We start from the raw sequence: 17,270 nt of genomic DNA, 5'->3' as shown, positions 1-17,270 counted from the left end.
TAAAAAGTGTAAGGCCCCTCCCCTTCTGGCTATACACCCCCAGTGGGATCACTGGCTCACCAGTTTTCTGCTTTGTGCGAAGGAGGTCAGACATCCATGCATAGCTCCACTGTTTTTAGTCAGCAGCAGCTGCTGACTATGTCGGTTGGAAGAAAAGAGGGCCCATATGGGGCCCCCAGCATGCTCCCTTCTCACCCCACTTTTGTCGGGTGTTTGTTAAGGTTGAGGTACCCATTGCGGGTACGGAGGCTGGAGCCCACATGCTGTTTTCCTTCCCCATCCCCCCTCAGGGCTCTGGGTGAAGTGGGATCTTACAGGTCTCCAGGCACTGAGACCGGGCTCCATCCACAGACCCAGAGAACCTGCTGGATATGGAGCTGAGTATCGTCAGGGACAGGCCCTGCTACATTAAGGTACTCTGTGTCCCCGTACACATCGCGCACACACACACCAGCATTGCTGGGAGTGCTAGTGCGCCGGGGACAACAGCGCGGAGCGCTCGTGCTATTATTCACGGCAGCTTTGCTGTGTGAATTTATGTATTGGGAACTGCCACGCCGGGCCGCTGCTAGGTGTTTTTACACTGTGGCGCGGCTGGGACTAGTGGTGCGCCGGGGACTCCGCGCTGGCCGTGCACATAGGACGGCCGCGCTTATTACTCGAGTCCCCGGCTTTGCGGCCTAGTTTTCGTTTCGTTCCCGCCCCCAGCCCTGCCAGTCAGGGGAGAGGCGGGACGCTGTACAGATAGTCAGCGCCGAGGGCTGGAGTCTGCTCTGCATTCTCCAGCCCCCTTCACTGGACACAGTGGGACGCCGGTTTCCCGCTCTTGCCTGGGGCACGCCCACGGCCCGCCCCTCGTCACACGAGCTGGAGAAGGACGCCGGCAGCCATTCCTGCAGTCCGAGCTGGCAGCCAGTCACAGGACTCTGGCGACAACACACCCGCCTATAGGCGGGCGGTAAGCAGCACCTGAAGTGCTGACCCCACTAAATACCGTTGTGTCCATTTGTATTTTATGCTTACACTGCACTGTAGGTCGCTATTTTTGGCTATATGCCCTCTTAGATGGCGAGACAACAGCAGCAAAAAAGCAAGGGTGCTAAGGCACAGGTTTTCTATGCTGCTTGTATTGCATGTGCTGAAGTGTTCATTTGTACTTATGCTTGTATGCTATACATTGCACTGTACGGTCGCTATTCTTGGCTATATTCTCCTAGAATGGCTAGACTACAGCAGCAAAAAAGCAAAGGTGCTAAGGCACAGTTTTTCTAGGCTGCTTGTATTGCATGTGCTGAAGTGTTCATTTGTACTTATGCTTGTATGCTATACATTGCACTGTACGGTCGCTATTCTTGGCGATATTCTCCTAGATGACTAGTCTACAGCAGCAAAAAAGCAAGGGTGCCAAGGCACAGGCTTTCTAAGCTGCTCATATTGCATGTGCTGAAGTGCTCATTTGTACTTTATGCTTGTATGCTATACATTGCACTGTACGGTCGCTATTCTTGGCTATATACTCCTAGATGGCTAGACTACAGCAGCAAAAAAGCAACACAGGCTTTCTATGCTGCTTTTACTGCATGTGATACTGTTCCACCGGCAGGTTCCACTGACCCCCGTTGTGTGCAATGCTCCCCTGTAGCACTTGGTCAGCCGGGGTCTCTACTAGAGGTGGCCAAAGGAACCACCTGTGAACCCTGTCCATGGACAGGGACGGTGTTGCAGTTTCGGCTGATAGATTGTCATGGGATAGTGACTTGCAGTCCAGACAGGCCATGGGCAATCTTGATCATTGCTCCCTGGCCACCCTCATTTGGAACAAAATCAGTGCTCCGGGGGGGTCCCAGGCATTCCAGGGTGAAGGCTCTGACACGGACGACAGTCCCAGACAGCCTAAGCGAGCTCGCTGGGAGCGGCACTCGGCCTCATCACTAGTCAGGGTCACAGCAGAGGACTCTCTGTATGATGAGGCAGACGTAGCTGATCAGGACTTTGATCCTGACACCGCTCTCAATCCGGATACACCGGATGGTGACGCCATGGTGACTGATCTTATAGCGTCCAGCAATGGCATGTTGGATATCTCTCCCTCAGCTCCTTCAGTGGAGGAGTCAGCTTCCCAGCAGGAGAAATCCCATTTCAGTATCTCAAGCGTACATTGAGTACTTTTCTGGCCACGCTGACTTCAGAGAAGCAGTGCAGAATCACCACGCTTACCAGATAAGCGTTTCTCCAAATGTATTAAGGCTACATGTTATCCTTTTTCCCCCTGACGTGGTCAGGCGCTGGACCCAGGGTCCAAAGGTGGATCCCCCAATCTCCAGGCTTGCGGCTAGATCCATAGTTGCAGTGGAGATGGGACTTCACTTAAAGATGCCATTGACAGACAGATGGACCTCTGGTTGAAATCTGTCTATGAAGCTATCGGCGTGTCGGTTGCTCCGGCATTCGCAGCCGTATGGGCACTCTAAGCTATGTCAGCTGGTCTTGCGCAGCTGGTCTTGAGCACAGGTACATCTGTGCCGCAGGTAGCGTCCTTATCCTCGCAATGTCTGCATTGCGACTTACCCTATTAATGCTGTCCGAGAGAGACAGTCGAGGTTTCGGTCCTTCTCAGGCTCGGGCAGGTCCAAATTGTCCTAGTCCAAAAGGGCTCAAAAGGCTCAGAGGGGCTCAGATTCCAGGCGGGCCCAATCACGCCCAAGGAAGGCAGCCAGAGGAACCGCTTCCAAGGCGGTCTCCTCATGACTTTAAGCTCTCTCTCTCCGCATCCGCGGTTGGTGGCAGACTCTCTCGCCTTGGCGACATTTAGCTGCCACAGGTCACAGACCGGTGGGTGAGAGACATTGTGTCTCACGTGTACAGGATAGAGTTCTGTTCTCGGCCTCCGGCTCGATTCTTCAAAACTTCCCCACCTACCCACCGAGCCGATGCTCTTCTGCAGGCAGAAGGAGTGGTAATTCCTGTTCCTCTTCAGGAACAAGACACGGTTTTTCCTCCAATCTGATTGTGGGGGACCTAAAACTGCTCAACAAGCACGTGAAGGCCAGGCGGTTCCGGATGGCATCCCTCCGCTCCGTCATTGCCTCAATGTCTCAAGGAGATTTCCTAGCATCAATAGACACAGGATGCTTATCTCCACGTGCCGATTGCTCCAGAGCACCAACGTTTGCTACGTTTCGTTATTGAAGACGAGCATCTTCAGTTCGTAACCCTGCCCTTCGGTCTGGCGACAGCCCTACGGGTTTTCACCAAGTTCAGGGCAGCAGTGGGAGCAGTCCTGCACTCTCAGGGTCACTCGGTGATCCTTCCTTGGACGGTCGACTGGTCAAGGCACCCTCTCAAGAGGCATGCCAACACAGCCTGAGCGTAGCGCTGGAGACTCTCCAGAGTTTCGGGTGGATCATCAACTTCTCAAGGTTAAATCTGACACCGACCCAATCGCTGACATATCTGGGCATGGAGTGTCACGCTCCCTCAGCGATAGTGAAGCTTCCGCTGGACACGTTCACTACAGACGGGGGTGCAGTCTCTCCTTCACGGCCAGTCACACCCCTTAACACGACTCATGCAGAGGCAGTCACTTTCGCGCAGTTTCATCTGCGTCCACTCCAATGTGGCATTCTTTGCCAATGGGATGGGAAGTCGACGTCCCTGGAAGGAACGTCCCCCTTCTCAGACGGTCAAGGACTCTCTTCAGAGGAGTCCATCCTTCAAATCAATGTGCTGGAAATCTGGGCAGTGTATCTTGCCCTGCAAGCCTTCCAGCCGTGGCTGGAAAGCACACACATCCGAATTCAGTCGGACAACTCCACAGCGGTGGCGTACATCTACCACCAAGGCGGAACACGCAGTCGGCAAGCCTCCCAGGAAGTCCGGCGGAGTCTGATGGGGGTGGAAGACAGAGCATCCACCATATCCGCAGTTCACATCCCGGGCGCAGAAAACTGGGAAGCAGACTTCCTCAGTTGCCAGGGTATGGACGCAGGGGAAGGGTATCTTCACCCGGACGGTTTTCAGGAAATCTGTCAACGCTGGGGGATGCTGAACGTCGACCTAATAGCGTCTCGGCACAACAACAAGGTTCCGATTTTCATGGCGCGGTATCACGATCAAAGAGCTCTGGCGGCAGACGCCTTAGTTCAGGTTTGGTCGCAGTTCCAGCTACCTATGTGTTTCCCCCTCTGACACTGCTGCCCAGAGGGCTACGCAACATCAGGTCCGTTTGCCGCCGCGCCATCCTCATCGCCACAGACTGGCCGAGGAGGTCGTAGTCCCCGGATCTGTGGCATCTCACGGTCTGCCAACCGTGGGCACTACCAGCCCGGCCAGACTTACTGTCCCAAGGGCCGTTTTTTCCATCTGAATTCTACGGCCCTGAACCTGACGGTATGGCCTTTGAGTCCTGAATCCTAGCGTCTTCAGGATTATCTCAGGACGTCATTGCCACCATGAGACAGACTAGAAAACCGACGTCTGCCAAGATCTTCCACAGCATGTGGAGGATATTCTTCTCTTAATGCTCTGCTCAGGGAGTGTCTCCCTGCCCATTTGCATTCCCTACTTTTCCTTCCTTCCTGCAATCTGGTTTGGAAAAAGGTTGTCACTCGGCTCCCTCAAAGGACAAGTCTCAGCGCTATCTGTATTCTTCAGAAGCGCCTAGCACCACTTCCTCAGGTACGCACGTTCCTGCAGGAGGTTTGTCACATTGTCCCTCTGTACAAACGGCCGTTGGACCCATGGGATCTGAACAGGGTACTAATTGCTCTCTAGAAGCCGCCCTTCGAGCCTCTGAGAGATGTTTCACTCTCTCGACTTTCCCAGAAAGAGGCCTTTCTGGTAGCGGTCACGTCTCTTAGGAGAGTGTCCGAGCTAGCAGCGCTGTCATCCAAAAGCTTCCTTCCTGGTGTTTCACCAAGGCAAGGCAGTGCTGCGCCCGATTCCGGAGTTCTCCCTAAGGTGGTATCCCCCTTTCATCTCAATCAGGATATCTCCTTACCTTCCTTTTGCCTCATCCATTTCATCGATATGAAATGGATTTGCATTTGTTGGATCTGGTGAGAGCACTCAGAATCTACATTTCCCGCACGGCGCCTCTGCGCCGCTCGGATGCACTCTCTGTGCTTGTCGCTAATCAGCGTAAAGAGTCGCAGGCTTCCAAATCCACCCTGGCTCGATGGATCAAGGAACCAATTCTTGAAGCCTACTGTTCTGCTGGGCTTCCGGTTCCATCAGGGCTGAAAGCCCATTTTACCAGAGCCGTGGGTGCGCCCTAGGCATTACGGCACCAGGCTACGGCTCAGCAGGTGTGCCAGGCAGCTACCTGGTCGAGTCTGCACACTTTCACCAAGCATTGTCAGGTGCATACCTACGCTTAGGCGGATGCCAGCTTAGGTAGAAGAGTCCTGCAGGCGGCGGTTGCCTCCTTGTAGGGAAGGGCTGTTTTACAGCTCTAACATGAGGTATTTCTTTACCCACCCAGGGACAGCTTTTGGACGTCCCAATCGTCTGGGTCTCCCAATGGAGCGCCGAAGAAGAAGGGAATTTTACTTACCGTAAATTCCTTTTCTTCTAGCTCCTATTGGGAGACCCAGCACCCGCCCTGTTGTCCTTCGGGATTTTTGGTTGTTTTTCGGGTACACATGTTGTTCATGTTGAATGGTTTTCAGTTCTCCGATGTTACTTCGGAGTGAATTTGTTTAAACCAGTTATTGGCTTTCCTCCTTCTTGCTTTTGCACTAAAACTGGTGAGCCAGTGATCCCACTGGGGGTGTATAGCCAGAAGGGGAGGGGCCTTACACTTTTTAGTGTAATGCTTTGTGTGGCCTCCGGAGGCAGTACTATACACCCAATCGTTTGGGTCTCCCAATAGGAGCTAGAAGAAAAGGAATTTACGGTAAGTAACAAAATTCCCTTCTTTTTCTATTATGATTTTTTTCTTTTATTATTGTTATTATTATTGTTATTTTTTTCTATTATTATTATTATTATTATTATTATTATTAACAACCTATCTTTTTTTCTCAGGTTGATGAAATAAAAAATCTAGGAAGCCTTCCGTGCATAGAGACCGTCAATCTGACCGACAACCCTGTCACCATTGTCCCTGATTACCGGACCAAAGTCCTTGCACAGTTTGGTGATCGCGCTGCTGAGGTGAGAGCATAGTCGGGTGTGCTCAGATGGATAGGACGATTTGGGGTTTGTTCACTCGATTTTAAGAGGACTTTTGATTTCATGGTTTTGAAGGAGGGAAGCACACACTTAAAGGAGTTTTTCCAAATCGCAAGCCATTCCCCTGCTGAAGGTTGGCCCCCCTGAACCCCCAGCATTCCCAAAAACCGAGATCCCATCTTAAATGGAATGTATTTGCACTTTCTCAGCCTCTGCATCATTCATTGTCAGTGGGAAAAAGTACTTTACGACCATTCCGTAGCGAGTGGATGCAGCGAACGCCGAGCATGCGCACTTCCACTCTATTCAGGATTGGGATAGCTGGGAGTCTCACTGTTTTGTTAAAGGGGAGAGTGAGCACTTAAACTCAATCAGCAGCTCTTCACCTCTGCATGGACGGTGCAGGAGCGCAGCCGCACTCCTCCCATAGTGTCCGTGCCGGCTCTGATCATTGGCTCCTGTCTGCAGTACAGTACCAAGCAGCCGCCATAGACAGGAGCCAGCAATGATACTATGTGAGCGCAGCTGCTCTTCTGCAGTGTCCATGCACAGGTGTAAAGCTGCCGATTGAGTTCAGCCAGTGCTCACATGTGTGTGCTGTCAATCATGGTATGACTGTATACAAATTGAGGGGGCGTAATGCTGAAGTGAAAGGTGCACGGTCTCATTTGAATACAAGATTTTATTTATCATTTACTGGAAATAAAAACTCTGAAATCTAAGTCTCCTACATACCTATATAAGTAGCTTATTTAGCAATTTGGGGGTCACAGACCCCTTTTAATCATTTACTTATTGCACTTTGGTGCTCCTGTGTTCAGGTATCTTAGAATCTGTCAGATGACTTCTAGTGCAATACTAGTTATCTTTTAAGCAGACATTTTAGGATCAGTAAAGGCCCCTTTACACACTGAGACTTTCAGCGATCCCACTAGCGATCCCAACTTGGCCGGGATCGCTACAAAGTCTCTGGTGAGCTGTCAAACAGGCAGACCTGGCCAACGACGCAACAGCGATCCGGACCTGCAGAACGACCTAGCTAGTCAAACACTGGAAACGAGTGATGTGTCACAATGTCTGTCAATCACTATTCTCTGTCAGTCGGTCTCTCCCTCTCGGTCTCTATTCTCTCTCTGTCGGTCCGTCACTATCTATGTCCCTCTCTCAAGGTGGCTTAACACACTGCAACATCGCACATGACATCGCTGTAACGTCACCGGTTTTTTGACGTAATAGCGACCTCCCCAGCGACATTGCAGTGTGTGAAACACATCAGCGACCTGGCCCCTGCTGTGAAGATGTGATCGCTACAAATCGTTCAGGACCATTCTTTGGTCCTTTGTTTCCCGCTGTGCAGCAAAGTTTTAGTGTGTAAAGGGGACTTTACAGCGACTTCGTTAGCGACTTCCCTTTCAAAAAGCTGCTTTACAACGTCCCCAATGACTAGCTAGGTCGTTCTGCAGGTCCGGATCGCTGTTGCGTCGTTGGCCAGGTTTGCCTGTTTGACAGCTCACCAGAGACTTTGTAGCGATCCCGGCCAGGTTGGGATCGCTGGTGGGATCGCTAGAAACTTTCAGTGTGTAAAGGGGCCTTCACAGTCTGTCGATCATTTTCCCCTCCTCTCTCATACTCACCGATCCCCGATCCCCGGCGCAGCGCTGCACGGCATTCACACTGCTGCGGCGGCTTTTACTACTTTGAAAAAGCCAGCCGCTCATTAAACAATTTCGTATTCCCTGTTTTCCCCGCCCACAGGCACCTATGATTGGTTGCAGTGAGACACGCCCCCACGCTGAGTGACAGGTGTCTCACTGCAGCCAATCACAGCAGCCGGTGGGCGTGTCTATACTGTGCAGTGAAATAAATAATTAAATAATTTAAAAAAACGGCGTGCGGTCCCCCCAATTTTAATACCAGCCAGATAAAGCCATACGGCTGAAGGCTGGTATTCTCAGGATGGGGAGCTCCACGTTATGGGGAGCCCCCCAGCCTAACAATATCAGTCAGCAGCCGCCCAGAATTGCCGCATACATTAGATGCGACAGTTCTGGGACTGTACCCGGCTCTTCCCGATTTGCCCTGGTGCGTTGGCAAATCATGGGTAATAAGGAGTTATTGGCAGCCCATAGCTGCCAATAAGTCCTAGATTAATCATGTCAGGCGTCTCCACGAGATACCTTCCATGATTAATCTGTAAATTACAGTAAATAAACACACACACCCGAAAAATCCTTTATTAGAAATAAAAAACACAAACACATTCCCTCATCACCAATTTAATCAGCCCCAAAAAGCCCTCCATGTCCGGCGGAATCCACGGACCTCCAGCGTTGCTTCCAGCTGTGCTGCATGGAGGTGACAGGAACAGCAGAAGACACCGCCGCTCCTGTCACCTCCAGGCAGCAAATGAGGTGAGTAGCACGATCAGCTGAGCTGCCACTGAGGTTACCCGCTGTCACTGGATCCAGCGGTGGCCGCGGGTAACCTCAGTGACAGCTCAGCTGATCGCACTACTCACCTCAGTTGCTGCGTGGAGCTGACCGGAGCGGCGGTGAGTAGCGCGATCAGCTGAGCTGTCACTGAGGTTACCCGCGGCCACCGCTGGATCCAGTGACAGCGGGTAACCTCAGTGACAGCTCAGTCGATCGCGCGGCTGTCTTCATTAGCTGCGTGGAGGTTACAGGAGCGGCTGTGTCTTCTGCAGCTCCAGTCACCTCGATGCAGCACAGCTGGAAGCGACGCTGGAGGTCCGTGGATTACGCCGGACATGGAGGGCTTTTTGGGGCTGATTAAATTGGTGATGAGGGAATGTGTTTGTGTTTTTTATTTCCAATAAATGATTTTTTCGGGTGTGTGTGTTTATTTACTGTAATTTACAGATTAATCATGGAAGGTATCTCGGGGAGACGCCTGACATGATTAATCTAGGACTTATTGGCAGCTATGGGCTGCGAATAACTCCTTATTACCCCGATTTGCCAACGCACCAGGGCAAATCGGGAAGAGCCGGGTACAGTCCCAGAACTGTTGCATATAATGTATGCGGCAATTCTGGGCAGCTGCTGACTGATATTGTTAGGCTGGGGGGCTCCCCATAACGTGGAGCTCCCCATCCTGAGAATACCAGCCTTCAGCCGTATGGCTTTATCTGGCTGGTATTAAAATTGGGGGGGACCGCACGCCGTTTTTTTTAATTATTTATTTATTTCACTGCACCGTATAGACCCGCCCACCGGCTGCTGTGATTGGATGCAGTGAGACACCTGTCACTCAGCGTGGGGGCGTGTCTCACTGCAACCAGTCATAGGCGCCTGTAGGCGGGGAAAGTAGGGAATACGAAATTGTTTAATGAGCGGCCGGCTTTTTCAAAATAGTAAAAGTCGCAGCAGTGTGAACGCCGTGCAGTGCCGCGCCGGGGATCGGTGAGTATGAGAGAGGAGGGGAAAATGACCGACAGACTGTGAGAGAGGGACAGAGATAGTGACGGACCGACAGAGAGAGAATAGAGACCGAGAGGGAGAGACCGACTGACAGAGAATAGTGATTGACAGACATTGTGACACATCACTCGTTTCCAGTGTTTTAAGTCCCCTTTACACACTGAGACTTTGCTGCACAGCGGGAAACAAAGGACCAAAGAATGGTCCTGAGCGATTTGTAGCGATCAGCAACTTCACAGCAGGGGCCAGGTCGCTGATGTGTTTCACACACTGCAATGTCGCTGGGGAGGTCGCTATTACGTCACAAAACCGGTGACGTTACAGCGATGTCGTTTGCGATGTTGCAGTGTGTAAAGCCACCTTAACTGTTATTGCTCTCTATCTTATCCTGTTATCTTGTTGAAAGCTTCATAGAATTCAGTGTCTTGTGACAGCTATTCAAATAGGGCTTAAGCAGCTCTAACAGGATCAGTAAGTTTTATTGCTCTACATTATCCTGTTATCTTGTTGTAAGCTATGGAGAATTCAGTTAAGGAAACATCACACTAAGCAACATCTCTAGCAACATCACTGCTGAGGCACAACTTTTGTGACGCAACAGCGATGTTGCTGTGTGTGACATCCAGCAACAACCTGGCCCCTGCTGTGAGGTCGCCGGTTGTTGCTGAATGTCCTGGACCATTTTTTAGTTGTTGCTCTCCCACTGTGAAGCACACATCGCTGTGTGTGACAGCGAGAGAGCAACAACTGAATGTGCAGGCAGCAGGAGCCGGCTTCTGCGGACGCTGGTAACCAATGTAAATATTGGGTAACCAAGAAGCCCTTACCTTGGTTACCCGATATTTACCTTCGTTACCAGCGTCCGCCGCTCTCACGCTGTCAGTGCCGGCTCACTGCTCCCTGCACATGTAGCCGAAGTACACATCGGGTAATTAACCCGATGTGTACTCTGGCTAGCGGTGCAGGGAGCCAGCGCTAAGCGGTGTGCGCTGGTAACCAAGGTAAATATCGGGTTGGTTACCCGATATTTACCTTAGTTACCAAGCGCAGCATCGCTGCTGGCTGGGGGCTGGTCACTGGTTGCTGGTCAGATCTGCCTGTGTGACAGCTCACCAGCAACCTGTGTAGCGACGCTCCAGCGATCCCTGCCAGGTCAGGTTGCTGGTGGGATCGCTGGAGCGTCGCTTAGTGTGACGGTACCTTTAGACATAGTAACAAGTCAAGCATCTGTAAATACAGTTTGTATATGCACTGCTCCCCAAACCACCCATTGGATTCACCAACCCTGCTGACAGGTAGGAGGGAGTATAGGTGGGGGCAGCAGTGCAAATTCAGTTCAGATTTACTATCATTGATGCCATCACTTAGAGGAGGGAGCAGGGCATATGCCGTTTCTATTTACAAATGCTTGACTGGTTACTATGTCACACTGAATACTCCATAGCTTACAACAAAATAACAGGATAATATACAGCAATAAAGCTTACTGTTAGATCCTGTTAGAGTTGCTTAAGCCCTTTAAGATAACATTAGTATTGTACTAGATAATCGCCTGACAGATTCCCTTTAATAAGGAATGGCCTAAAATATTTTTATTTTTTTTTAATTTTATGTTACCATCCTAGTATAGAAATGCTAAACCTGGAAATAAGTGTCCTAATTGTCACATTTGTCTGCTGAAGGGTTATAGAGACTCTCCTATCAGTAAAACTCTTTCGAAAAAGGTGCTCTGGAAGGCGTCTCGTGATCGCTGGAACGGTTTTGTTCTGTAAGGGAGTTGGTCCATTATCCTTTTAGAGGATTATTTCCATTTTTAGCAATTTATCATCAGATAGGTGATAAGGTGTTAATCAGTGGGAGTCCCACCTGTGGAAACTGCCACAATCGTGAAAATGTGGTGATGAAGTGCTCCGTGTGAGAGGAGCGAGGGCTACACGTGTGTGCCGGAGGTAGCCGAGCGTCGGCTGTACTCCGCTGTCTTCGGCAGTTTCTCTGGTCACGCGCAGTACTATTATTCAGTTTTTTTGCTGACTGTTTGTTTGGTTTCTGTTTTTCTTTTTAGGTTTGTTTAGATAACACCAGTACAACGGAAAAGGAGCTGGATACTGTGGAAGTGTTAAAAGCAATCCAGAAAGCAAAGGAAGCAAAAAATAAATTGAATAATGCTGATAAAAAGGTATAAAGAGGATTTTATATCTTCTGAAATCATTCCCTTAGTATTAATTTTTTATTTTTTTATTCTTTTTTTTTTTTTTTTACATTTTGCACATCAGTACATTGGCAGCAATGTGCGCCTTACTTTTTATATTTCTCGTTACACAAGTGAAGTTTTCCCAGACTTTGTGTGAAACTTGTATATTTTAATAAGATGCACAAATTGTGTAAGAAACAAAGAGGGAGAGTCCTGAAAAGAAACCACTAGCAGCGGAAGAACAAAAAAAATATGAATTTTTAATAGAAGATAATGATGATGGAGTATTTTTATATAATGTAGATGAGTTTAATGATTGACTGTGAAGAATGAGAAACTGGTGCTTGATCTGTTTTATTCTGCTGCGGAATGACTGAATTTGCACTACTGCCCCCACCCATACTCCCTCCTACCTCTCAGCAGTGATAGTGAATGCACTGGGGAGTGAGAGGAGGGCGCAGAGGATATGTAAATTGTAGTTACCGTACTTAGGGGTGCTTCACACACAGCGAGCTCGCTGCCGAGATCGCTGCTGAGTCACGCTTTTTGTGATGCAGCAGTGACCTCATTAGCGATCTCGCTGTGTGTGACAATGAGCAGCGATCTGGCCCCTGCTGCGAGATCGCTGCTCGTTACACACAGCCCTGGTTCGTTTTCTTCAAAGCCGCTCTCCCGCTGTGACACACAGATCGCTGTGTGTGACAGCGAGAGAGCGACAAATGAAGCGAGCAGGGAGCAGGAGCCGGCATCTGACAGCTGAGGTAAGCTGTATCCAAGATAAACATCGGGTAACCAAGGTGGTTACCCGATATTTACCTTAGTTACGAGCCTCTGCAGCTCTCACGCTGCCTGTGCTGCCGGCTCCGGCTCTCTGCACATGTAGCTGCTGTACACATCGGGTTAATTAACCCGATGTGTACAGCAGCTAGGAGAGCAAGGAGCCAGCGCTAAGCAGTGTGCGCGGCTCCCTGCTCTCTGAACATGTAGCTGCATTACACATCGGGTTAATTAACCCGATGTGTACTGTAGCTATGGTAGGAGAGCAAGGAGCCAGCGCTCAGTGTGCGCGGCTCCCTGCTCCCTGCACACACAGCTGTGCGCTGGTAACTAATGTAAACATCGGGTAACCATACCCGATGTTTACCTTAGTTACCAGTCTCCGCAGCTTCCAGAGGGCAGCTCCGTGCAAGCGCAGCGTCGCTTGCACGTCGCTGCTGGCTGGGGGCTGTTCACTGGTCGCTGGTGAGATCTGCCTGTTTGACAGCTCACCAGCGACCATGTAGCGATGCAGCAGCGATCCTGACCAGGTCAGATCGCTGGTCGGATCGCTGCTGCATCGCTAAGTGTGAAGGTACCCTTACATTTGACTAGCCTGCAGGAGACATTGAATTTTATTGTGCTTACAATAAGATAACAGGATGAGGTAGAGCAATAAACGTACTGATCCTTAGGCTAAGTTCACACACTGCGTTTTTTTGACGCTGCGTTTTTGTGCGTTTTTGGCCGCTAAAAACGCACAAAAACGCCCCCGCGTCGAAAAACGCGTCAAAAAACGCATGCATTTTTACCGTGATTTGGTGCGTTTTTGGCTGCGTTTTGCTGCGTTTTTGATCTCTGCGTTTTGCTGCGTTTTTCCAATGCATTGCATGGGGGGAAAACGCAGAAAAACGCAGGAAAGAATTGACATGTCCATTATTTTTTTTCAAGCTCAAAAGCGCAGCTTAAAAAAAAAGTTGTGTGCGGACAGCAAAAATGAAAACTCATAGACTTTGCTGGGGAAGCAAAGTCATGCAGTTTTGAGGCCAAAAACGCCGCGAAAAACGCACTGTGCGCACATAGCCTTAGAGGTCTCCTTAAGCCCGATCTAAAGAGAACATTAGTAATGTACTACAAAATCATCTGACAGATTCCCATCATAATTCACATCTCTTTTGTGGGATGAATTGGAATGAATTTGTCAGAAACACCCCTTCTGGCAAAACCCTGCTCACTTTCCAAAATAAAAAAGGATTTGCCAGGACTGGTGTAAAAATGACAAAAGATTCCAAATTGTTGCTCAAAACAAATTGCTATATTTTAAAAACTTTGACTCCGCAATTTTGTCGAAAACTGATGAATAGACAACGTAGAAGCAGAATTGCAATAGTCAGTTGTTAATGGAATCATTTCTAAGAGGAATTACAGAGGAATGACCGGACAGAATTGTAAAAAAATATATAATTCTCTAAATTCTTTTCTTGGAAATGCAAGTACCTATTAAAACAGTCATGTCAGTCGAACCAATGTGTCCTCTATAAAGGGGTTCTCCCATACCATCCCTTCATGGTGGGCTCTGCCTCTGTGTTCTGTAGCTTCTATAGAAGTGAATGGGAGTTGCGGGAGCGGTGAAGTTTCCATAATCCTGACCGCCTCTGGTATAGGAATACCCTTTTATTGGAATATATCTCCGCTTTCGGTTAGATATGTCAGTCTCGTCCCGAAGATACCGAGCCCTCATTGGTCCTGACGTTCTCAGCCCCTTTTTAGAGTCTTAAGTTTGTTTTTTTTATCCTTTCTATATATATTTATACATAAATAAATATGTCAACTAAAAACATTCGTGGAGACCTGATGGTAAAATGCCATGTGTTACTGTCCGAATTCTCATTATATCCGATCTCATGTAATTTTCCCTGTTATTTGTTATGTACATTGACAGTATTAGATAAATAAAAAGATCTATGAAATAATGCATGCGAGTTTGCGTTTTGTAAAGTTTTTTATTCTTTTGTGCAAAGTGCAACACACATCTTGGATTAATTATTAGTATTCAGTGCAAAAATCGATTCTGATTGGACACAGTCAAGTTTCATACTGACATACACCAACAAGAAATAAGTAAATAAAATATATACTGTGCGTGTGTGTGTGTATAAAAAATTATACTGTGTGTGTGTATATATGTGTGTGTATGTATGTATGTGTGTGTATGTATATATGTATGTATATATATATATATATATATATATATATATATATATATATATATATATATATATATATATATATATATATATATATAAAATGTGATATAAAAGGAGACTGGCAGCAGCTGCAGAACGCAAAAAATGCTATATTATATATATATATATATATATATATATATATATATATATAATATTATATATATATAATATAGCATTTTTTGCGTTCTGGTAGCTGCTGCCAGTCTCCTTCTATATCACATTGATAATACTTTATTGGGGTTACATGGATGTTTAAAGGAAACCTGTCACTGAATTCAACCAGGAGCAGCAGCAATCAGAGCTCAGCAGTACAATTGGAGCCAGGTAGGTTTTTCTCTGAATCGCTGCTGTGTTTTAGAGAAAACCTAGTTTAAAGATTAAGCCTGGGACTATATGGACAGACCACACTAGTCCAGCCCTATCCCTGGACATAATCTTCCCGCCCACTGTAGTTGATTGACAAGTCTTTCCATGTAAGTACATAAAGAGAGACCTGTCAATCACCTGGAGCAAAGGAGGGAACCAACTTGCGGCTTTTCAGCATCTCTTCTATCATCATTGATGCTGTTTAACCTATTAAATGCTGCCTGTTGATCTTTGAGCATTTAAAGGGTTATTCACATCTCTCAAGATCCAATCTCAATATGTAGTAGGTGCAATAATAATATCAAACACCTCCAATTAGAAATGTAGTATAGTTCCCCTGATATAGCCGTGTCTCTTACCTCATGTGCAGGGCATTAGGTATCCATGGTAATGTCCACTCATAAAGGAAGTTATTTGCTTGGGATCGTAACCATAGCTACCTAAACTATAATCCAGAGAAGTAAGGAGGGCAGCACTTCACGGTGGGATTCTGCAGTTTTAATAACTTATTGTAAGCGAGTTACAACATGTAAGGAGAGAAGGGAGTGCAGACATGCTGGACAACGGCCGTTTTGCACTAAGGCAAAGTGCTTTAACAGGTCAGGACCCGTGGAAGCACTTTGCCTTAGTGCGAAATGGCCGTTGTCCGGCGTGTCTGCACTCCCCTCTCCCCTTACATGTTGTAACTCGCTTACAATAAGTTATTAAAACTGCAGAATCCCACCGTGAAGTGCTGTCCTCCTTTCTTCTCTGGATTCAGCTGATGATCTACTACAACGCTGGCTGAGCACTCCCTGGGACTGCTGGAACTCCATTACTGAGCACGATTGCGGTCTGTGAGTAAATATTTGGAGCTGCAGTGCCCGGCTGTATCTCCTCCTTTTAAGCTATAATACCCTGCACATGAGCTAAGCGACAAGGCTATGTCAGGAGAACTATTCTATATTTCTTGTACATAAGCCCTAATATAGTTATGTTAAAAGGTTTTTGTCAAGATTTGAAAGTGCATGGGATTGTGGATGACTTTCTTATCAATGGACGACCAACCCCACTATAGCTCCCAGCCATCCCAAGAGCCCGGGCTCTAAAAAAGAGAAGAGCCCCGGGCTGAATGAAGGGGGGGGGCAATGTGCACCGCAACACCAGTCATTCTCTGCATTCTTTAAAATAAATGTCCCCCTTCCACTCCATTCAGCCGGGGATCTTCTCTAGGTTCACACCAGTGATGAGTGGGCACTACCATGCTCGGGTGCTTGTAACTAGTGATGAGCGGGCACTACCATGCTCAGGTGCTTGGTCCTCGTAACCAACAGCTGGACACTTGGATGGGCGTGACTTGAGCTCCCGAGTATAATGGACGATAATGGGAAACTTGAGCATTTTTCTGGAGGATTTCTCTGAAAAATGCTTGAGTTCCCCATTGACTTCTATCATACTTGAGTACTAGGGTCGTGCCCAACTGCTCGTTACGAGGACCAAGCACCCGAGCCTGGTGGTGCCCGCTCATCATTAGTTAACACTGCAGTCTTGCAGCGCTGGGGTCCTGGCTTCAAATCCCACCAAGGACACTATCTGCAAGGACTTTGTATATTCTCCCCGTGTTTGTGTGAGTTTCCTCCGGGTTCCTCCAACACTCCAAACACCTAATGATAGGGGATTTAGATTGTGAGCTCCAATGGGGACGGTGATGATAATGTATGCAAAGTGCTGAGGAATTAATGGCGCTGTATAAGTTAGTAAAATAAAAAAAACCTGTATAAACTGTGTGCCTTTCACAATCCCAGTTCACACACACATTATTATAACACAATGTCGCCCATACAAACAAACAAACATGTAATGAAGTCAGAGAATAACATACGAGTCACATGACAATCAGTATTTAATGGAAGAGCCGCCGTAGCCGGGAGCCCCCCAACACCCCCCCCGACCATGATTCTGCACATAAAGGCTGAGGGCTCTCATATATATTAGATGAACGTCGGCCAATGTCGAAGGGTTCGGCCAATGGTGTAACGTGTTGTGGGGGGCTCCATCGCTCACAACATTGTGAGATAAAGTTCCAGCATCTCCGATTTTGGACTACCAAAACTT

General features: G+C 48.1%; 1 protein-coding gene across 5 annotated transcripts in view; it reads left to right on the top strand.

The window, feature by feature from the left end:
* Positions 1 to 17,270, top strand: part of NISCH (nischarin) — a 170,864-nt gene that overhangs the window by 84,078 nt on the left and 69,516 nt on the right. For all 5 annotated transcript variants that reach the window (XM_075321742.1, XM_075321741.1, XM_075321743.1 and 2 more), the window contains exons 11-12: positions 6,028 to 6,156; positions 11,677 to 11,790. In XM_075321742.1, coding sequence (XP_075177857.1) covers positions 6,028 to 6,156; positions 11,677 to 11,790 — 243 coding nt within the window. The remainder of the gene's footprint in view (positions 1 to 6,027; positions 6,157 to 11,676; positions 11,791 to 17,270) is intronic.

Source organism: Anomaloglossus baeobatrachus, chromosome 8 (genome assembly GCF_048569485.1).
Source record: "Anomaloglossus baeobatrachus isolate aAnoBae1 chromosome 8, aAnoBae1.hap1, whole genome shotgun sequence".
In the NCBI taxonomy this organism is placed as follows: Eukaryota; Metazoa; Chordata; class Amphibia; order Anura; family Aromobatidae; genus Anomaloglossus; species Anomaloglossus baeobatrachus.
This window is presented reverse-complemented; position numbering and strand designations above follow the sequence as displayed.